Below are 23,201 nucleotides of genomic sequence, written 5' to 3' on the forward strand. Positions count from 1 at the left end.
AAATATAAAGTAGGAGGAATATTTCTGAACTACGAATAAATACATTCATACCAACAATAACAGCTATCATAGCAGCAAACACCGTTGTGCCTCTTTACAAGCCTGTGTTGCTTCTCTTTGGATCAATGCATTAATAAAACACTTACCTTGAATCAAGTGCCCATTTGGACATTTTGGATGTCCCATACTGACTGACTGTCCTTTCTCTGATCCTTCCCTCTCTTCTGCCCCTTTTTCTTCATCAACCTCATCTTTCTCACCCCATAAGTTGAGAAACTGAAAGCGACGAGGGGTCTGTATACTCATCATGGAGAAGGGTCCGCCTCTGTTTTTCTTTAGAGTTTCTCTCTGCTATGATCCTTTGCTACTTTGTATTGGCATTACACCGTTCCCTTGTCTCTTTCTCACCCCGCTGTCTCATTGTCCTGTTATCTAGCTTTGTTTCTGAGCTGTTGTCCTCTCCTCTCTAGCATCCAGATACAGACTAAACCCACTGACTGACCCAGCAGCTCAAGCTGTTTGCACCAACACAGGAAGTGAGATTCTTTCTCATCCCCTGCACACGAGCCACCAAAGAGGTGAGAAAGCGTTTTTTTTTTCCAGTCCTCAAAACTGGCAGGCTTGTGACATCGAAATTATCGACACTAAACAGTTCATATTTCTTGACAGAGTGTTCAGTGGGTTAGTGTTGCCGCACAATACTTAATTTAAGCAGAGATTTAGAAAATATAACAGAAAATTTAGCCGAGGAAAGCTAATTCGATGGACATTAAATAAAGATCCTGGCTTTTTCTTGAAGCAATGCTGAGTATCTTGCATGCAAAGAAAAGGAGCAAAATTAGGCGCTTAGAGTAACATGAGGTGCTCAGGAAGTGTAGTAATTCACTCCCTGGAAGCAAATTTGTTTGTTGTGTAGCAGTACTGAAGGGCATATTGAAATAACTGGGAATGACATGTAACCTTAAAGGAGAGAGCAGCGATTTTGTTGAGCTTAACTGCCTGTTCTGTGTTGACAATGTACACACTGATTGTGTTACAGATAGAGATGTGCAACAAACGCATGCTTTTGAATGACACTCAAAAGTAAGAAAGATTTTCCATCGTTAACGACTAGAAGACATTGTTTTCATCTCAAAGCAACCTTTAATGTTTTATTTCACCTCAGACTCAAAATATACCAGGGACATCTTTAAAAACAGTTAACCTGTTTTACATCTGAACTTAATGGTAAGCTTAGTAGGATCATCTGCAAATATAACATTATTAGATCAGTTGTTACAGCTCCCATCACTTTACAATGCCTTTGTGAGCTGTCCTCTATACACGCAGATCACAATATTCCCTTCATGGGAGACATACCAGTTCACTGAAGGAGAAATATGCAGAACATTGTGCCAGAAAACTGTCAAGTTGAACAAAATGAAAGCACAAATCCTACAGCATCAAGTTTGGTAGTGTTCAGTATCCATCAGGTCCAGGAGTTATGAACAAAGGCCAGTTTGCACAATGAAGGAACTGCCTGTGTGTGTGTGTGTGTGTGTGATACTTTTAGCCCACAATTACACAATATTTTCATCCCTCCTGATGAGATAAATTTCAAAAATCTCCTGACTGCTTTCAATGGTAAATCATTAACATGCTCGCAAACAAATGGACAGCAGCAAAGCAGTGGAGACAGCATTCAGTTTAACATGGGCTCCAAGCATCTAGGTTGTAATCTTACCCCTTAAGGCAAATCTTAAATTTGTCAAGGACTTTTCGACTGTTAAACATGTGTATGGTACAGAGCCTTACTCTGCTCATCTCACCTCAAAAGTTGTAAATTCTCTCTGTTTATTCTCACAATTCACCTGATTATGGCTTTCAAACACAGAAGACATAAATCGATTCCAATTGTGCAACAAAGTTAAACCTAAATGGTTAAAATAAGGCAAATAAAAGGGCCACTGCAAAATAGTCACAGAGTAAAGTGGTCATCAAGTAAAAGCAACGGATAGGAATTCTTTGGGCTGGTTTTCCAGGCACAGATGTAATGTCAGTAAGGATATCGTCTTAAAATGTTTGATTCAAAAGCCAGCTTGCTGGTAGTCAAACATACTATCTTGAATATATACATAGAAAGCATTCATCTTCTATGGCTGCTCATACAACTATAGAAATAAATAAAAATAACTTATTTTTCTTAAATTATTTTCAAACACATTCTATTGCTACACTGGATCATGTTTGACGAAAGTGCAAGATTCAACTTTAAGATTATGAGGCACTAGCCCAGCTAAGCAAACTGTATGTCTATACTCAGTGTCTCACAAGCAACTCACATTTAGACCCTTATGGCATTTGGGTGGACCCATCACTAGGGGGGGGGGTATTGGGGTGCAATGCCCCCCATGGATGGTGCAGCTCATGCCCCCCCTCCCCCACCTGTATTTACCCATCTATGCCATGTTGCACCCTCCACATGACAAAATTAATTTTCTAATAAAAAGAAAGTATGTGTTTTGCATGTGTGCTTACATTTTAAATTATGCTGATAAAACCTGTTGTGGTGCATAATTTAACTGTGATTTAGGAGCCTAATTTAAGAGGAAGACTCTCAACCATCAATTCTTACAAATAACTGCAAGATTAAGGGTGATGCAGGCCATGAGGTTAATGGTTAATCTTGCTGCTGTGCTTGGAGAAATCAATCAGCGCTTCAGTGAGCGCAACACACAACTCGCCCGTTCACTTGCTGCTTTGAATCCAGAAAATTACACGTTTTTGGATCCTCACTTACTCTGGCATACCATGACATTAACAAAGTCAACCATCATTGAAACAGAGTGTGTGGTTGCCAAGCAATTTATTCGCACACAAACAGAAAAGGAGGCAAAAGAGAGATGGACAACACAAAAACTCCTCTCAAAATACCATAAAATGCTGGAAACCATGCTAAGTGTAGTAACTGCTATGAGACTTGGTTTAACACCTGCTGAGTCTACTGCGATGTGTGAAAATTAATTCTCAGTATTGAAAAATCTCTTCGCTGACCACCATTGATCTGTGTGCCATTCACGCAAGGCACAGCTGGTGCAGCTGGCCTTCGAGAGAGACCTCACACACAAATGCCTGAATGAATGGAAGGAGAAGGTCCTCAGGAGATTTCACAGAGCGATGTGTCGCCTGCAGCTCTTCTAATAATGAGTCCAGAGGTTTAAAAAACTGTAGGTGGTGAGTGTTGCTGACATGAACACCATCAGCTTGTATTATTGGCAAATTTAAAATGACATGAAAAAGCTAAAATTATTGTTCATCCCTTGTAAATGAATAGTAAACTTTGAAATTTTCAAATAGTACTCTTTAAAATGTTTAATGCCTAATTCTGTCAGTTTCTAAATAAAATCTGCTTGTTTTGTTTTGTACAAAAGGACATGTTGTTAAGCATTATCTTAATATGAGGGGTCCTCTTGTCACATAGTGGTATTGAAATTTTAACCCTGTAAAAGTATACGTTAAAAGTATAACCACATTTAAAGTCCGGTCAACCTGTGAAAACCAACTGCCCCCTGTTCAATTTATTCTGGCTACAGGGCTGGATTTGGGACTGGCTTAAATCAATATTGTCAAGCTTATCTAGGGCTGTATTCTTTAAACTGTGTAAACACAACATCCATTGCACGCTGTCCGTCTTGGGAGCGAAATCCCTCTTCTGTTGCTCTCCCTGAGGTTTCTTCCTATTTTTTCTCCCTGTTAAAGGGTTTTTTTCAGGGAGTTTTTCCTTATCCAATGCGAGAGTCTAAGGACGGGATGTTGTGTTGCTATAAAGCCCTTTGAGGCAAATATGTAACTTGTGATATTGGGCTATACAAATAAAATTGACTTGACTTAAAAATGTCATCCATTGTCAAGGTCTATACTGCAATCATGTGAAAATAACCTATCTATTCTAAACAAACATCTGTAGCGAGAGGGAGACAGTGGGCTCTCTGTAAGGTCTCAAGATGGCGAAGAGAGAAAGAGCATGGTAAAAGACCCGCTGATTTGAAATAGCAGAAAAGATAAAGGCATCGGAGACAGAAAAATGAAGGAGAAGAGGGGAATTGACAGGATAGAGAAAAAGGAGAAGGGTTAGAAGAAGCAACAGAAAGAGGAGGAAAAATCTGAGATAAAGGAAGGAGAAAAGTAAGGAGGATGAGAAGGAGAAACAGAGGCAGAGCTAGCCACAGAGACCCACCATCCCTCTTTTGGTCTAGCTGTGATTCCCAAATAAATTCAACTTCAAATTTGGTTTGAAAACAAGGCGCAATGGAATCACAAGAGGCACTAAGGAAATTAGATATTCCCTGACTCACTCACAGTCATAGAGAGTCATTGTGAAGTCGTTTTCAGGTTCTGATTCACTTCCAAAACCACAAGTTAAAAACTAATAGAGAGGCATGACCCAATCTCAATCTCTCTCTCTCTCTCTCTCTCTCAGAAACACACACAGTGTAATATTTGATCAATGGCAGGAGTTAGTAGGGGGAGTGGCCTCCGGAAACCATGCCCCTTCAAAGCAGTGTGATAGTGGGTCTTGCTGAAGCCAGGAGAAGGAGAGGAAGAGAGGAGGAGGAGGAGGAGGACTTTCTACCACCCTAGAGGAAGAAATAAAAGAGAGGGAGGCAGGGGGGAGGACGAAAGAGACAAGAGCAGGGAGGGGAAGAAGGAAAAAAAGGGGGACAAGGGGGAAGAAACAGAAAAAGGGTGAGAGGAATAGTAAGAAGAATGGACATATGGTGTAAATGGGTGAAGGAATAGACAGATGGATGGATAAGTGAGCATTTTGAAGGGTATAGAAGGTGTTGTACAGATGTGCAAGGTTTAAGATTAGTCTCAAAATCGCAGTGTGGGTTGACAGGCATATTTTTGTGAGATTGCGAGTAGTCAATCTCCACTATTAGCTGCATCCTAAGATCTACAGCCAGTAACAGCATCAAGGCAGTTGTTTTGACTCTGATTACCAATATATGTAAACAAACATAGTTACTACTTTATAAAGGATATGCAAGCTCAACAATAGCTTAATTGAATTAAGATCACTTCTGTAGTTGAATATAAGAACAAATAAACAACTAAACCTGATACTGATACAAATGACTGAATATAAAATTTTATTAGGATATACTGTATGCATAGAGTACCAGTCTTTACATGCAAGTTATGGCTCCCACTGCTCCCCCTGTTGTTAGGTGAGTGGATAAAACTTAACATTTTACTTGGGCTGCGATAAAAGCAACCTGAGACCAACTCTGATATCCACAAAAAGAAACGTGACTCAAGGATTGTTGGGTTTGAACTTGTAACAGAGTATTTTACTTACATTGCTGGCTGGGATCCGACTCTGTTGTGGTCATCTTGACGTAATTGGTGGGGAACAGGCCGGTGACCCCATTAATCTCTCCTTTCCACCAATCAGGATCGTTCCTGTCCAGGACATTGATCAGCTGACCTTTGGAGAAACTCATCTCATCCTCATTGGCTGCTGTATAGTCATACATGGCTATCACCTGACAGACTAAAAGAGAGAAGGAGAGAGAGCATATGAAGACAACTGTATGCATTTGAGTGTATCTATGAAAGAGCCCAACATCTCGTCATACTACCAAGTGACACAATGGAAAAGAAGAGGGCAGCAAAGGCAGTTACAATGTGTGTGAAGGGGGACGCGTCTGCATCAGTGCATTGCTGTCAGCACATAGTATGTGTGTGTGTGTGTGTGTGTGTGTGTGTGTGTGTGTGTGTGTGTGTGTGTGTGTGTGTGTGTGTGTGTGTGCGTGCACACATGTGTCTGTGTGTGTGTTACCTGGTTGGGGTGCAGGTGTGGACTTGCCGCTGTTGGATCCCAATATTTTAACATGAGAGGCAGGGAACCAGCCCTTCTGACGTTTCTTACCGCGGGCCTAGAAACATTGTGCATGCATGCACGCATACACACACATTAGATATATATATACACAAAGAGAGAGCAACAGTGATGGACATCAATAAATACTAAACCCTTAAACCAAGGTTTTTGCACCAGTGGAAATCCTCCTTCCATAGTTACTGGGGAGAGAGAGGACATCCAGACCGTTGGCAATCAACATGCAGTACTTCCACGTATTTCATCAGGGATTGTGGAGGGTAAAGACTTTGAATGTCCCTTTAGCCCAATCTATCTCAGTTACTCAGTAAACTAAAAGTAATGGCTATAAATGGACTAGGAGTGGGACACAGGTTCAAGCATGTAGTAAAGGTTGTAGAGCAAAAAGCTAGCCATCTAAAAAAAAGCCATTATGTGGTTCAAGGATAAGCTGCTAACAAGCTCCAGCTGGGAATGGATTGGGATTACCCATTTCATTCGTGGTTCTAAGGACCGAAATTAATAGACTCAGACCAGTGACCTGTACTTAAGGAAACTGACCTGTAGCTCCCCGAGCCAATAGCCGGAGGTGTTTTTGCTGAGGATGAGGATGAGCTGACCAGGAGCCAAGCTTAGCTGTCCAGGGCCATTAGAGGAGTAGGCACTTGTCACTTGGGCTATCTCTGCACACACACACACACACACACACACACACACACACACACACACACACACACACACACACACACACACACACACACACACACACACACACACACACACACACACACACACACACACACAATACTCAAGCACCTGCCAGAATTCTAATAGTGTTCTTATGTGAATGTGTCAGAGACCGAAAACACACTGCTAACAAGGAAAACATGTGATAAAGGAAAAACCTGAAGGTGAAAATTAGAGAAAGCAAACATACCTGGTTTCTTTTTGCTGGAAATGCTGTATGTCTAAAACAAAAATATTGGCTGTTATCAAAATGACATATAATAAGATTTTAAGAACACCAAGTCAAAAAGGCATAGATTTAATTACTTGATTGGAGTAGAGCAGGGTTGGCAACCTCTTGGATGTCTCATGCCACTTTACAAAGTTTAAAAACAATTACACACCCAAGTGCCCGTTCATTTTCATAATGAGCATTTATTCATTTGCTGCTGCTGCTTGTCTCCCCATCTTGATTCCACATGCCAAAAGATCTGCGCCCCCCCCAAACACACACACACATTATTATTATTATTTGAGCAAATGTATGTAAATTACTAGGGCACAAAAGAAAATTAATTCAATCTTACCGATTTAGTGCAACCCTTGTTTGTTGCAATATCTGGTAACCAGCGCAAGGTGTAGAATGATGTTTGTATCCACACTCTCATCAAGAGCTACACTGAATACCAACGCATCTTTCAATGCAAGAGTTCACTGGTGCCTTACGTTTTCAGCCATGTCTGTAATGCGCCTCTCTACAGCTCTTGCAGAAATGAGCACCCCCCCCCCTTTTCTCCCCAATTGTTCCTGGCCAATTACCCCACTCTCCAAGCTGTCCTGATCATTGCTCCACCCTCTTTGCCGTCCGGGTAGGGCTGCAGACTACCACATGCCTCCTCCGATACATGTGGAGTCGCCAGCCGCTTCTTTTCACCTGACAGTGAGGAGCTTCACCAGGGGGATGTAGCACGTGGGAAGCTCACGCTATTCCCCCCAGTTCCCCCTCCCCCCTGAACAGGCGCCCCAACCGACCAGAGGAGGCGCTAGTGCAGTGACCAGGACACATACCCACAGCCAGCTTCCCACCCGAAGACACGGCCAAGTGTGTCTGTAGAGACACCTGACCAAGCCAGAGGTAACACAGGGATTCGAACAGGCGATCTCCGTGTAGGTAGGCAACAGATAGACCGCCACGCTACCCAGACACCCCAAAACTGGCATTTCTTTGATCCTGTTGATGATCGTGTCTTTCTTTGGTAATCCATCAAATATGATCCGCGAACTGCTGAGGAAAGCCTCATTTATGTACTCTCCATCGGAGAATGGCTGCCCCTGTTAAGCAATGCACTGTAGGACTTTATAGCTGCCCTCTGTAGCTTGGTTTTTGGTGGCACATCGGGTTGTGTAAACACTGCTTTGCTGCCTGTACTGGGCCACTGCCCTCTTGATTGATTCAGCTTTATCAGGATTATCTTTGAAGTTTTTCTCATGCCTTGTTTCAAAATGATGTTTTAAAGTGCTATATAAATAAAAGTTATTATCATTATTGTAACAATCACATATGACTGGACTCGCTAGCCTTTTGGCTAATGGGTCGGACCCCTAGTCGACTGGTTAACATAGTCGCCCGTGGCGCGGGAGACCCGGGTTTGCATCCTGGCCCGGCTACCTCCTGAATTCGCAACATTATTATCGTTACACTTGAAGTTCAACACAACATTTTCACAGTACAGAGTGCACACAGCTCGGTCCTTTCATGAAATAAATCCGAATTCGTTTGTCCAAGATGGCTGAAAGAGACAAACATTAAACAACCTACTTTCTTTTTCTCTCTTTTTTTATGCTTCTGCTATCGTCACTTGTTCTTGACATAAGCAAAAAAGAAAGCTAGCTAGCTATCCTGCATTCTCACTGCCACGGTTATGCTGCACTCGGCAGATCAGGGGGGGGATGATAGACCACATCAATTGTGTGTACTCTGTTACGCTGAAAACCAATGGTGTGTTTTGAGGCTAATTATTTCAGGATTATTCTAAACTGAATTGCTCGTTTAATTAACCATGAGCCCATATTTTATATTACATTTTTCTATAAAAGAAAAAGTTTTTAAAAAAATAAATGGTCTCACGTGCCCTCGATGGCACGTGTGTCATAGGTTGCTGACCCGTGGAGTAGAGAATAGCTGCAAGCACTGACTGTGTGCCACCCAAGTTGTTTGCATTGGTGGAAATTAGTTTCTACATTTAAAGGAAACGCAATAAGAAAGGCTGGAAAAAAATAGAAAGTCCAAGAGGAAAATGCCAAGGCAAGAAAGTAAAAGATATGGAGGGTATCTGTATGCCTGCCACAGCAATGCAAGTAAATGTGAGATTTGATATTGTGGAGTTCTTCTACGATGCCTAAGAAAAGCCATAAAAAGTGAACAAGTTTATCTGTATATTATGGTTAACTCTTCTTGTCTCTTGGCTTCACTGTTGTCAGGGAACCGGGGGGGGGGGTGAATAAGCAAGAGAAAGATGGAAAAATTGAGTGTCTACGTTTAAAAAAGCAGTTAAGGACAGTAAGGACTAGAATATGTAGATATGCCCAAAAATATGCCATGTGGTATTTCTCTGTTCATTATTGATTCCAACATCTGTATCTTTTGTTTATTCAAATTTTTAATGAAATGCAAGACAGGTGGAAATTAGCAAGTGACTGCAAAATGATTGATATAGCAATCCTCCAATCAGTGCTCAGCAACTATTAACTTCCTCGGATATTGAGCTCCGATGGTTAAACGGCCCAAAAGAAAAAATGGGGAGCAGCTTTGATGCAACATATGAATCCCTGCATCAACAGGTATACTTGGATTTACTCAAATGTTTTTTAGCAACAGTTAGCTTAGCTTAGTCTAACAACATGTTGGTGTGACACTGAACAACAGTTGCATGCTGAAAGTTTGTCAGACACAGCAATAACAATGAAGGGAGGCGGGATTGGAAGAAATTTTGCAAATAGTCAGCTGGAGAGTGGAAAGGCTGAACAAAGCTCTTGGTGGTAGAGTGACAAAGAGAGGGAATGACTTACATCGGTCTCTTTAGGTTTGACATAGTTGCTGGGGAACAACCCTGTGCGGTCTCCTATTGAGCCGGTCCACCACTCTCCTCCTCTCTGGCTCACCAGGATCATATCTCCCTCTCTAAAAGTCAGATCACCGGGCTCTGGGGACTCATAGGTGTACAGTGCCACATATTCTAAGGAGGAGAGGAAAATTGACCAGAAGATAAATTAAAATACAACAAAAAAGGTCAGCCTTCTATGAAGAATGTCACCAAGTTTACTTATTAAGTTGTGGAAAAATTGGCAAAGTACTTCCAGCTGGCAGCCTGGATGTAGGCAGGGCAGTTTTTTGTTTTTTTTTCTAAATCACAAACTTGCTTAATAAAATAGTATTTCCTTTTGCAAATATAGCGATACAACTTAACAGCAAAGTGTAATAGAGGCTGATAATGTCTACATTAAGTTCATCAACAGTTTTACAAAATACTGAACAATACAGAGCATAACACACACAATTATGCTGTAGCTACAGTAAGGCTAATACCAAAAACATAAGGGACAATTACCTTACTTATTACGATATCAAAATACTACACATACTAGCACTAATGTATTAAAAATGCTATTAAGTAGATATAATGAGAAGGGATTTCAGAGAGTAACTGAATGAGGGCCAGTATTAACCATGAATTTTATCTGAGACTCTATTCAGGTTTGTCAGACTGTCTTACCTTCTAATTGCTGGCCATCACCGGATTCAGAACCATCAGGAGGGGAATACATGGTGCTGGGGACACACATAATGATCAAACTGACAATCCAATACTTTGATTCCTGTCTGAGAAATTGTGTTTTTCTTGCCCTTTGCCCACAGGGAGAGTGAAGAATCAGGTGCAGATCATCATACATGGAGCCGCAGGAGATCAATTGCCTCATTCTAGGATACTCTAGGATACTTAACCAACGTTTGCTGACAACAGGGCTTGAACCCTGGGTCTTCCCACTGAAGGACAGTCATGCCATTAACAACTATGCTAATCTACTTATAAATGCTTAATAATATACAGCATGCAGTGTGATGGCACATCAAGATTTTAGCATGCAGTATACAGTGGCTTCAGAAAGTATTCAGACCCCTTTGGTTTATAGTGTTGTAGATTTAATTTTAAATGGATAAAATTGCCATTTTGCCCATCAATCTGCACTAAATAACCCATAATGACAAAGTGAAAACATGTTTATAGAATTTTATGCAAATTTATAAACTTAAACTGAAATCTCTCATTTACATAAGTATTCAGACCCTTTGCTGTGGCACTCCAAATTGTGGTCAGGAGAATCCTGTTTGCATTGAGATGTGCCTAGAACTTGACTGGTGTCCACCTGTGGCAAACTGAATTGATTGGACATAGTTTAGAAAGGCACACACCTGTGTATATAAGGTCAAACAATTCACATTGCATGTCAGGCCAAAAACCAAGCCATGAGGTCCAAGAAACTCTCTGTAGACCTCTGATAAAATTGTGGTGAGGAATATATCAGGGCAAGGGTATAAAACTATTTCTTAAACTTTGAGTGTTCTCAGGAGCACAGTGGCCTCAATAATTGTGAAATGGAAGAAGTTTGGAACCACCAGGATTCTATCCAGAGTTGCCTGTCCAGCCAAACCGAGTAACCGGGCAAGAAGGGCCTTGGTCAGAGGAGTGACCAAGAACCCAAAGGGCATTCTAGCAGAGCTTCAGAAGTCCTCTGCAGAGATGGGAGTACCTGCTGGAAGGATGACCATCTCAGCAACACTCCATCAATCAGGCCTTTATGGTAGAGTGGCTAGATGGAAGCCACTCTTGAGTGAAAGGCATATGACATCCCACTTGGAGTTTGACAAACGGCATTTACAGGACTCAGAGCATGAGGCAAAAGATTCTCTGGTCTAATGAGAAAAAAATTGAACTCTTTAGGCAGAACTCCAAGCAATATGTCTGGTGAACACCAGGCACTGTTCATCACCTGGCACACCCGGATCCCTACGGTGAAGCATAGTGGTAACAGCGTCACGCTATGGGGGCACTTCTCAACGGCAGGGAGGGGGAGACTGGTCAGAATTGAGGGAAGGATGAATGCAGCCAAATACAGAGAGGTCCTTGAAGAAAAACTGCTCCAGAGTGCACGCAATCTCCAACTGGGGTGACGGTTCACCTTTCAGCACGACAATGGGCGAGACAATGCCAAAGTAGCTTTGGGACAAGTCTCTGAATGTCCTTGAGTGGCCCAGCCAAAGCCCAGACTCAAACCCCATAGATTATCTGTGGAGAGACCTGAAGATGGTAGTTCACAGATGCTTCCCATCCAATCTAATGGAGCTTGAAAGGCTCTGCCAGGAAGAATGGGATAAACTGCCCAAATCCAGATATGCAAAGCTTGTAGAGACTTACCCAAGAAGTCTAAGCTGTAATTGCTCCCAAAAGGGCTTCTACAAAGTACCGAATTAAGGGTCTGAATACTTATATAAATGAGAGATTTCAGTTTTTAATTTTTAATAAATTTGCAAACATTTCTAATAACATGTTTTCACTTTGTCATTATGGGTCACTGTATATGACTGACATTCCTTTTACATCAATTCACTGCTATGGCATAAATATTTGGCATAGTAGCATGGTTAAAACCCACTGCTCATAGTCCTGTATGCAGGCACACTTGCACACACACTTGCTGTCATGAGATGTGCAGAATGGAGGACCCAAGTGCAGAAGCAGAGGCAGGTGAATCAGTTATCAAAAGACTTAATAGGCCTAATAGTAGGAAACATGGAGGTATCAGGATCACACAAGGACACATGAAACTTTCAGCTTAAACATTCCATACGACTGCATATTATCACTAATAGCCCCTAGATAACAAACATCTGTCAATTGCAAAAATGTACTATGCTATTCATATGTGTATGACACAGGTTGCCAGCATCTAAACAGCTAGATTTGTGACAACCCTGTGCATGGAAAGCTTGTGAGGATCCGGGCAAGCACGTTCCCCTATGTACATCATTAATTTGTTAATTATGCTGCGTCCATGTATGAGTTCACCCATATTCATTCAATGTATTCAATGTTATTAATTTGTTGTATTCCGTCAAAGTTAAAGTCATCCTACAGCCAATTGCCCTCCAATGAAAATGCAACTCGAGACAGGTAGAAAATTGTGGGATGTCATGTACAGTCATGCCAGTGTCAAGTGATAACAATCTGTAAGAAATAATAATTTGCGAAGCAGCCAAGCAATAATTGACCTGCAATACTTGTGTGAAAACTATTAACTCTCCAGCCTCTGATTTAGAAATACAAATATGGAATATATGATAAACTGTTACATATGAAAAGCACATCAAATTGGAACTGATAAGCTGTGTGATAAGCTTACTCGGTGCTCTCGCCCTCTCCCAACAGGGTCACATATGTTTTGGGGAACCAGCCCTGTGATCCGTTCAGCTCTCCTAGCCACCAGCTGTCTTGCTGCTCCAACACCCGAATAACATCGTCCTTACTGAAGTTCAGATGGCTTTCTGTCTTCGCCGTCCAGGAACATAGGGCCTGGGCTAACAGGTTGCCAACCACCTGGAGACAGGAGGGGGGGGGGGGGCAAAAAAGAGGGAAAAAAGACGCGATGAGTTGAGATGGAAACAAGCAGAAATAAAACCCAGTTAAGGAGGGAGGGAGGGAGGGAGGGAGGGACAGAGAGAGAGAATGAATGAATGAACAAATGAATATTTATTTTGAACATTTAAATAAGCAGGCTATAACATACAGATTGCCAATAATTTTGATTTTTTTTTTCCCCAAAATGTCAGTGAGCACACAACATTAAGAACAAATGGAGCCTAAAGTTCATCTTAGATGAATTTTTCCTCCATGCTTACGGTAAACAGAACACAGGTTCCACTCGAATATCATACACCAGAAATGGCAAATCGTAAATGGACTGCATTTATATAGTGCTTTTCCAGTCTACCGACCACTCGAACCACTTTAATAATACTGTAACGTGCATGGATAAGTAGACACGTTGGTCCTTGACTAACGAGTCGGACCCTTTAGTCGACTGGTTAACGTTGTCGCTTGCGGTGCAGGAGATACGGGTTCGCGTCCCGGCTGTGGCGACGGTATCTTGGACTGCCCCCCGAATTCGCTACAATACTAACTTTATTTATATAGCACTTTTCTAAAACAATGTTACAAGGTGTTTTACAAAGAAATAAAACCAGACAAGGCAAAAATACAAGTAGGACAAGGCAAAATTAAGAGTAAGACCTTTAAGAGTAAAAGTAAAAACAGTATAAATAAATAAAAACAAATATCAAACATTTGTTAAAGCTTTCATAAAAAGAAAAGTTTTAAGATGAGATTTAAAAGAAGCTAGAGACTTGGTTTGTCTTATTTTGACAGGAAGAAAGTTCCATAGTATGGGGGCTCTAACAGCAAAAGCCCGGTCACCCTTTGTAACAAACCGAGACCTAGGAATAACCAGCAGGGCTCCCTTCATCTGCGGACCTTAATGGTCAAGACAGCATATACCAGGTCAAGAAATCAGAAATGTATGTGGGAGCAAGACCATTTAAAGCCTTAAAACTGAGCAATACATTTTAAAATCAACTCAAAATATAACAGGGAGCCAGTGTAGGGAGGCAAGCACAGGAGTGAAATGGTCATGCTTCTTTGTCCCAGTAATGAGCTGAGCAGCGGTATTTTGTACCAACTGCAGACAGTGGAGGGAGATCTTGCTGATACCAGAAGAAAGTGCATTACAATAGTCAAGCCGAGAATAGATAAAGCATGTACAACTTTTTGCAGATTGGCAATTGATAAAATTTACCTAATTTTAGAGATTACCTTGAGCTGGAGAAAGCATGACTGAACAACATGTTTAATTTGCTAATCAAAATGGATGTTAGATTCAAATATTACCCTGGTCTATCAGGTAATATTCGAATATTACCTGACAGACCACCAAGATTAGTAACAAAAGGGCTGATGGAATTTTCGGGACAACACAGAATGACCTCAAACTTATCATTAAATTTGAGAAAATTTTTGGACATCCAGGATTTAATGTCAGAGAGGCAACTTGTGAGATTTGCTAGCGTGCTAGGATCTGTGGGTTTTAGTGACATGAGTGTCATCAGCATAAAAATGGTAAAGCACATTATGATTTTGAATAACCTGGCCAAGGGGCAGCATGTTTAAAGAAAAGAGAAGAGGACCAAGAACTGAGCCTTGAGAGACACCACAATTCAACTGAGCCATCGAGGAAGTAGAGTTACCCAGAACAACAGAAAAAGTTCTGTTGGTGAGGTAAGAGCATAATAAGCTAAGAGCCAAGCCCTTAATGCCAACCCAAGTCTCCAAGCGATGTAAGAAGATGTTGTGATTGACTGTTTAAGTCCAAAAGAACTACGTACAATCAAGCAGGCACCTCTGTCTACAGTCAGCAGTAGGTCACTAGAGCTATCTCAGTACTATGAAGTACTCTAAAACCAGACTGGAAACTGTTAAAAACAATATTAGCGTCCATAAAAGAAATCAATTGAGAAGAAATTACCCTCTCCAGAACCTCAGATAGAAAAGACAATTTGAAATTTGGTCTGTAGCTACTTAGAGACAGGGGATCTAAATTAGGCTTCTTCAGCAATGGGTGAACAATGGCATGCTTAAAACGGTCTGGAAAAGAACCAGAGGCCAGAGAATTATTAAGAATTTGCAGAATAATGGGGCTGATAGTTGAAAATACCTCCTTGAGCAGCTTAGTGGGAATGATGTCTAAGATACTGGATGAGGCGTTCATACTGGAGACTGTACTCTCTAACACTGAAATTGTAATTGGCTGAAACTGGGTAAAAGAGGCAGAATTAACATGGGGATTGGAATGAATGCAAGAGCCTGGCTGAATTTGGGACCTGATATTCTCCACCTTATTTACAAAATGAGTGAGAAATTTTTCAGACTCAACATCAGGTTCAAAAAGAGAAGTGGAGGGACCATTAATAACAGAATCATTTACCCTAAACAAAACTTTAGGATTGTAGTTATTTCTTGATATTTGTTCAGAGAAGTACGCTGATCTTGCATCCTTAACAGCATTCTGGTAAAATAACGTTTGGTTTTTAAGCGTGTCATGTGCCAATTCGGACTTGTTGAGCTTCCACTGCCGTTCTGATTTTCTACGGAGTCTTCTAAAGGCACGAGTGTGATCATTCAGCCAGGAGAAGTTATTTGATTTTTGTTTCCTAGTTTTAAACAGTGCAATTTGGTTGAGGATGGATAGGCACTGATCACTGACTGAATTTAACAGTGCATCTAGATTGAGGGGGGACAAAGAAGGATTAAAAGAAGATGAATTAAAAGCATCACAGTATTTAACTGCAGAGCCAGCATTGAGAATGCGAAAGCATAGTGAGCTGTAGTGGGACTTTGAAAATGACAGCTTTATGGTCAGATACAGGCATATCCACCACATTAAGACATTCGAGAGAGAAACTAGATGCGAGTACAGGGTCTAAGATGTGGCCTTTGGAATGCGTGGCCTCTTTAACAGATTGAATGAAATTAAAAGATCGAAAAAATATCAAGTCAGGGAATGAGAAGGACAACACACATGAATATTAAAATTGCCAAGAATAAGCACCCTGTCATATTTTGGCATGCTAACAGATAGGTCAGAAAACTCAGACATAAAACTAACTGAATTGGGGGGCCTATAAATTAAGATGCAGAGTAAAGGGGGAGGGCCAGTGATTAAAAAAACATAAAACCTCAAATGAGATAAAATTACTAAAAATAACAGGATGGTACTTAAGACCTAACATATAAAAAACAGCTAGGCCATCCCTTCTATCAGAGCGCCTGGAAATATGAAAATATGCAAAATCAGGGGGGATAGCCTCAGTCAGAGGAACAGTGTCCCCTGGGGATAGTCATGTCTCAGTAATCATAAAAAAGTTCAGATTATTAGAAACAATAAAATCATTAATGATAGAGGACTTATTACCCAGAGACCTCACATTCAAGAGGCCCAAATTGTTTGGTGTCACAGCAGAATTAAAACCAACGGGAGTACAACAAATAGGATGCAAATTGCAGATATTTACAATGTATGCCTCACATTCAACCATTCATACACATATTCATACACTGATGGCAGTTGCTGCCATGCAAGGGGCCAACCTACTCATCAGGTGCAGTTAAGGGTTCAGCGTCTTGCTCAAGGATACTTCGACATGCTCTCTGGAGGAGCTGGGAGTCGAACTAGGAACCTTCTGATAACTAGATGACCCACAGTACCTCCTGAGCCATGCCGCCCTCATTATTTCTATAGATTCTCCAATACACACAGGACCGAATACAATTCCCAGGTTCCAACCTCCAGACGATGGCTGGTTGGATAAAGTTATGGAAAAGAGTACAGCAATAATAAAAATAAAAATAAAAAGATCCTGCATTTTGGAAGATCATAGATGGCCCCCATAAGCAATGGAAGGAGAGAAGATGAGTGATTTAATAAGACTTGAGTTTCGGTTGCTCCCATTAGTAGTTGCCACAGTGGATCATCCGTTTGCATTTCTTCCTGTCCTCTGCATCTTCCTCTGTCACACCAGCCACCTGTATGTCCTCCCTCACCACATCCATAAACCACCTCTTTGGCCTTCCTCTTTTCCTCTTCCCTGGCAGCTCCATAGTCAGCATCCTTCTCCTAATATACCCAGCATCTCTCCTCCACACATTCAAGCCATCTCAATCTTGCCTCTCTTGTTTTGTGTTCAAACTGTCCAACCTGAGCTGTCCCTCTAATATAATCGTTCCTAATCCCATCCTTCTTCGTTATTCCCAATGAAAAGCTCAGCATCTTCAACTCTGTCACCTCCAGCTCTGCCTCCAGTCTTTTCGTCAGTGCCACTGTCTCCAAACCATATAACATAGCTGGTCTTACAACCATCTTGTAAACCTTTCCTTTAACGCTTGCTGGTACCCTTCTGTCAGAAATCACTCCTGACGCTCTTCTCCACCTACTCCACCCTGCCTCCATTCTCTTCTTCACCTCTCTTCTGCACTCCCCGTTACTTTGGACAGTTGACCCCAAGTATTTAAACTCATACACCGTCGTCACCTCAATTCTCAAAAAGTTAATTCTTCAACATGCAGATTTTTTTTAAAGGAGCTAGGAAACAAGACAAAACTTCATTATTCATGATGCCTTACCTGTCCCTGTGTCTCGGAGTGGGCAGGGTTTGGAGAGTGCGTTGGAGTGAAGGCAGACTTTGTCCCTGTGGCAATGGCAGCCTCCAAGTTGGCTGTTGTGGCACTGGAAAGCTGTGGCTTTGGGGCCACTTTGGGGCCACTAGCAACAGCAGTATTACTTTTGATGTCTGGTGTGGCTATTTTCTCCACGTAACTCTCTGGGAACCAGCCCATCTTTCCCTGTCTGCTGCCGTACAGCCAGCCCTGCTCGCGCTCTGTCGTTTCATCAACCTGACAGAGAGATGGGACCACGGGGAGGAAGTGAGCAGGTGAAGAGAGATGGTGAGAGAATGCATGAAAAGAGGGATTGGATTATAAAAACTGTTTTTACCTCAATGATATCATCTGCGTTAAAGCTGAGCTCATCCTGATTTCGGGCAGTGAATGGGTAGAGTGCTTTGAAGGAAGTGAGTGCAGCAGACTTCCTATGTTCTGTGGCCTGGGGCTGGAGACCACCTAGAACAGACACAGGAATTATTAACAGGGAAGAAGGCTAAAGCCAACACCAACAGAACACTGAGCTTCCAAACTGTCATTAAGATTGCAGATCATACATATTAAAGGTAATGGTTTAACAATATCTTTAAAAGTCTTTCTTAGCTTATCAATGGGCAATTTATGAACTGCATATGATAAAACATTGACACACAGAAATACATAAACACACTTCCATCTCTATTGGTATTTATTCTTATTATTTGTGTTTGTGGTATTTATTGGATATATCATGAGTGTTAGTTAAGCCAGTGGACAGCTGGAGGGTACAGTACTGGACCAGTCCCAGTGACAGAGTATCACATAAATAGTTTTAGATCTCAGCAGATAGTAGCTTCTAACTAAAGAGGACAGGAGAATCCCTGTTCAACTTTGCTGACCTAACAGAACCTCTCTCTTTGTTTCCTTTTCTCTAGCTCACCCCATTTCATAATCTTTATCACTCTGTACCTGCCCTCGATCAGAGACACCAGTGTTCTGCCTTAGCCACAGAAATGACTGATGACTGGAATGGCTATGTCCCTGAACCCCAATAAGTGGCCCACGCGAGAGCCAAATGTCTGGCCCGCACCGACCCACTGGCACTAAAGCACCTGTCATAACATGTGAAATAAAGTGTGCAACATGTGAAATAAAGTGCGTGCTGCTCTACTTTATTTTGACCTCACCCCCCACTGTACACTTGACCTATGCCATAGAGCGCATGTAGACATAAAACATACTCCACACTATCTACGGCCACTCACCAACTAAGTAACAAGATAATCAATAACTGTCCAAAACCAAGAACACGGCTTGTGCGAAAAAGTGCAAAGTCAACCAGGAAAACCGTCAGTTCATATCTGACTGGTCTGATCAGTTTTGTAATATTTTATCGGATCACGCCAATGCAAAACCAATATGCTTGATATGCATGCAGACCATAGCTGTCTGCAATGTAGATAATCTCAAGTGGCACTTCAATACTATGCATGCTGCCAGTTTTGATGCCAACTACCCTATAAAATCAGATCACTGCAAACAAAAAAAAACAAAAAAAGTAAATATGATAACATCATACAAGCACTCAGTTTCTACATCGGCACAGGGGAGTGCAACAGCTGCATCATTCCATGTTTCATGGAATCTTGCTAAAGCTAAGAAGCCATTCGCTGATGGCAAGTTGACTGTAACATTTGCAATTGATATGGTTGGCAAAGTTTTAAGTCATGATGAGAAAAACAAGAAAACGATTGTGGAGCTAACATGGCAACAAGAAGAGTATAACTTTTAGCGGAGGAGTGTTTTTCCAAGCTATTCACCAATTTGAAGAAAGTAGAAGCCATATTACTAGCCATAGACTCATCCTGTGACCAAATCAATATGCAACAGTTATCTGTGTTTGCAAGATTTTTTGATAGGAAGACCTTTCGGGAAGAGCTACTTTGTTTGCTTCCTCTGCCTGGGCACACAACTGGGGAAATCATCTTTAATGGATTAACACAGTTCTTTGAGAAGAATGGTTTGGATATGAGCAAAATTGTGTCCGTTGTCACCGATGGGGCTCCGTCAATGGTGGGACAATACACAGGCTTGGTAAGCATGCTTGCTCCTGTTAACCAAGCGATCTTAGCATTTCATTGCATTGTTCACAAATCAGTGTTTTGCACTAAACTGTGAGGGGAAATAAAAGAGGCAATGGATACTGTGACGAGACCGGTAAATTTTGTTCGTGGGAGTTCTAGTCTGCAACATCACCTTTTCAGAGCATTGCTGGAGGAAATGTCAGTTGAACACAAGGATCTTTTGCTGCATAATGATGTTCACTGGCTTAGCAAAGGCCATGTGTGGGAGAGGGTGTGCGACCTGCGGGATGAACTTATGTCATTTTTATCCAGACTGCGGCACTAAAAGGCCCAAGAATATCAGAGGTTTTTAAGTGACAATATGGTGATGGCATATGTTATTTTTTTGTGTGACATCGTGTCTCATCTAAATCACCTTAATCTGCAAGTACAAGGCAAGAGCCACACTGTTGTAGACATGTATGAGGTGGTTGAAGCTTTCCAGTCAAAGGTGAACCTTTTGAAGAGAGACATTCATGGGAGAAAGTTGCACTTTCCACGTCTGCAGGAGCATTGCGAGCAGAACAAAATGCGGGAGGATCCAGCGATGAAGGATTTTGTAACGGGCCAGGCAGAAAACTTCAAGGAATGATTTGAAAGCTCCCCTAAACTCTCATGTGACATCTTCCTCTTCCTGAGACAGCTGTTCTCCATTTTGGCTGATGGCCGGTGGATTGGAGAGGCCAAAAGGCTGGTACCTTCCATAGATGAGGCAACTCTTCACATTGAGGTCTTGGAGATGGGAACTCTGATTTGCTCAAAGCACAACACAAGGACATTGGGGTGTGTGACTTTTGGATCAATGTGGTTCCCCAAGCTCGAATCAAAAAATATGAGAGCTATTGCAGTGCTCCTACTCACAGTTTACCCCTCCACGTACATATGTGAGTCATCGTTTTCTTCAATGAACTCAATCAAGAACCAGGAAAGAAACAGAGTCTCCAATGCACATCTTGGCCAGTGCCTCAGGCTTGCCACAACAGAATAGGCCCGACATTGGAAGGGTTGCCTCATCCCATCGCTCTCACTTCTCTCATTGATTGGTGAATGAACATCCATTCATTTTTGTCCATTTGTCCATAATTAAATGGTTGGTTTTGGACTTATTTTGTTTCAACAGTACATTTTTTTTCTTGTGTGACCTTCAACACAGGCTTTAAGAATTCCAGGCCTAAATGATTACTACTACCACCACTACTACTACTACTACTACTACTACTACTACTACTACTACTACTACTACTATTACTACTACTATTACTACTACTACTAATAATAATAATAAGTGTAATAGCAGTATCAATAACATCTGCACATAAGACAAATTTTGCTGGCACAATATGCCCCCTCCCCCCGGACATTTTAGCCCTCGGCTTGGCATGCATGACATGATTTGGCCCTTGGGGGAAATTAACTAGGGAACCCAGGTCTATGTGTTTTGTAGATGACTGTTAGCCTTGCTATGCTAGCCTAAATCTCAGGAGCTCAGCTCAATTCACTATGAGATATTACTGGAAAGGATCATTGAGAATCGATTGTGCCTGGCATCTGGATGCTGGACCAATGAGCGAGCTATGAGGAGTGGTGTAGATGATGACAACAATGAACACTGCCATTTTCTGAAAATGACAACAACAGCTGTGCTATGAGAAGTTAGCATCGATGCTGTTATAGAATTAGTTTTATATAAAAGACCGTTACAAAGATGGCAAGAATTGTTTATACACATAGTAAGTTGCTACACTAACTGACCTGCTAGCAGTAGATGTATTTACTTGAAGACGAACGTGTTTTGAAACGTGGCACTTCAGTTCTACCTCATGGTGTTTGCGGCTCTGACTGATTAAAGGCTGATCCAATCACCTGCCAAGTAATTTTGGTCCCCGCCCACTGTCGACGCTCCTATCACCACAATGAGTGAAGTAAAATTTGCAGGCTGACTTTGCGAGACTAGAGAACTGTGAGCAGTATCTGAAATCACAACAGGGAGTTTCCTTTTTACCATCTGCAAAGATGAATGGCAAGTACACTGCAGTGTGTGTGTGTGTGTGTGTGTGTGTGTGTGTGTGTGTGTGTGTGTGTGTGTGTGTGTGTGTGTGTGTGTGCGCGCGCACATAAGCGTTGGTTTGTGTGTGTCTCACCCTTCCTTTCCTCCAGCCCTCTCAGAAGAGCGGTCAGTCTCTCTTGAATGTCAGACTTCACTCCTCCGCTAGTCTGCGGCTGCTGGCGGGATGCCTCCTCTTTTTTTTTCTTCTCCTCTTCTGCTCTTTTCCTCTGTTCTTCCTCCTCTTTTCTCTTCTTCTCCTCCTCTGCCCTCTTTCTTTCCTCTTCACGCCTCCTCTTCTCCTCCTCCTCCTGCCTTCTCCTCTCTTCCTCTCTCTTTCTTCTCTCCTCGGCATCTCTGAGGGCTGCTTGCGCGGCCCTCTGCCTCCTCCTCTCCTCTTCCTCCTTCTCCCTTCGCCATTCCTCCTCCCGGAGCACCTCCTCCCGTCTACGTCGCTCCTCTTCATCTTGCCTTCTCTTCTCCTCTTTCCTCTTCTCCTCCGCCAAAGTTCTCCTCTCCTCTTCTAATTTCCTCCTCTCCTCTTCCAGCCTTCTTCGCTCCTCCTCCTGCTTCTTCCTGTCCTCCTGCCTTCGCCATTCCTCTTCCTCTCTTCTCCTTCTCTCCTCTTCTTCTCTCCGCTTCCTCTCTTCTTCTTCTCTCCTCTTCCTCTCTGCTTCTACTCTCTTCTTCCTCTCCTCCTCCTCTCTTTGTTTCCTCTCCTCTTCAGCTCTCCGCTTTCTCTCCTCCTCTTCCCTCCTCTTCCTCTCTTCTTCTTCTCTCCTCTTCCGCTCCTCCATTGCTTTGCGCTCTCGTTCCTCCTGCTCCTTGGCAGCCCGGAGGCGAGCCTGTGCTTCTCTTTCCTCCTCCTCTCTCAGTTTGGCCTCCCTTTCCTCCTGAAGCCTCCTCTGTCGCTCCTCTTCATCTCTCTTGAGCTTCTCTTGCCACTGTCGCTCTTTTTCTTGCTTGATACGCCTGTAGGATGGGAGTGGAGGAAAGGCAGAATATGAGAGTGTGTGGTAGAGAGAGGTGGAAGAAAGGCAGAGACAAAGTTATAATCAAACACTTAAACACAAACACACACACACACAGTGAGGCTGTCATAAGACAAATGGGATGTGTCTGCTTTACATTTCTAGATCTGT

The 23,201-nt window shown here is 42.2% G+C and overlaps 1 protein-coding gene across 1 annotated transcript in view; it reads right to left on the minus strand.

Moving 5' to 3' along the window:
- The window catches only part of itsn2b (intersectin 2b), a 54,381-nt gene that overhangs the window by 11,344 nt on the left and 19,836 nt on the right, over positions 1-23,201 (minus strand). The window contains exons 17-27 of the mRNA XM_056279326.1: positions 22,157-23,031; positions 18,248-18,372; positions 17,878-18,147; positions 13,049-13,242; positions 10,363-10,418; positions 9,659-9,825; positions 6,801-6,831; positions 6,425-6,546; positions 5,825-5,921; positions 5,342-5,536; positions 288-294 (exon numbers count right to left, since the gene is read on the minus strand). Of these exons, the coding sequence (XP_056135301.1) occupies positions 288-294; positions 5,342-5,536; positions 5,825-5,921; positions 6,425-6,546; positions 6,801-6,831; positions 9,659-9,825; positions 10,363-10,418; positions 13,049-13,242; positions 17,878-18,147; positions 18,248-18,372; positions 22,157-23,031 (2,139 nt within the window). The remainder of the gene's footprint in view (positions 1-287; positions 295-5,341; positions 5,537-5,824; positions 5,922-6,424; positions 6,547-6,800; positions 6,832-9,658; positions 9,826-10,362; positions 10,419-13,048; positions 13,243-17,877; positions 18,148-18,247; positions 18,373-22,156; positions 23,032-23,201) is intronic.

Source organism: Lampris incognitus, chromosome 4 (genome assembly GCF_029633865.1).
Source record: "Lampris incognitus isolate fLamInc1 chromosome 4, fLamInc1.hap2, whole genome shotgun sequence".
NCBI classification, from domain to species: Eukaryota; Metazoa; Chordata; class Actinopteri; order Lampriformes; family Lampridae; genus Lampris; species Lampris incognitus.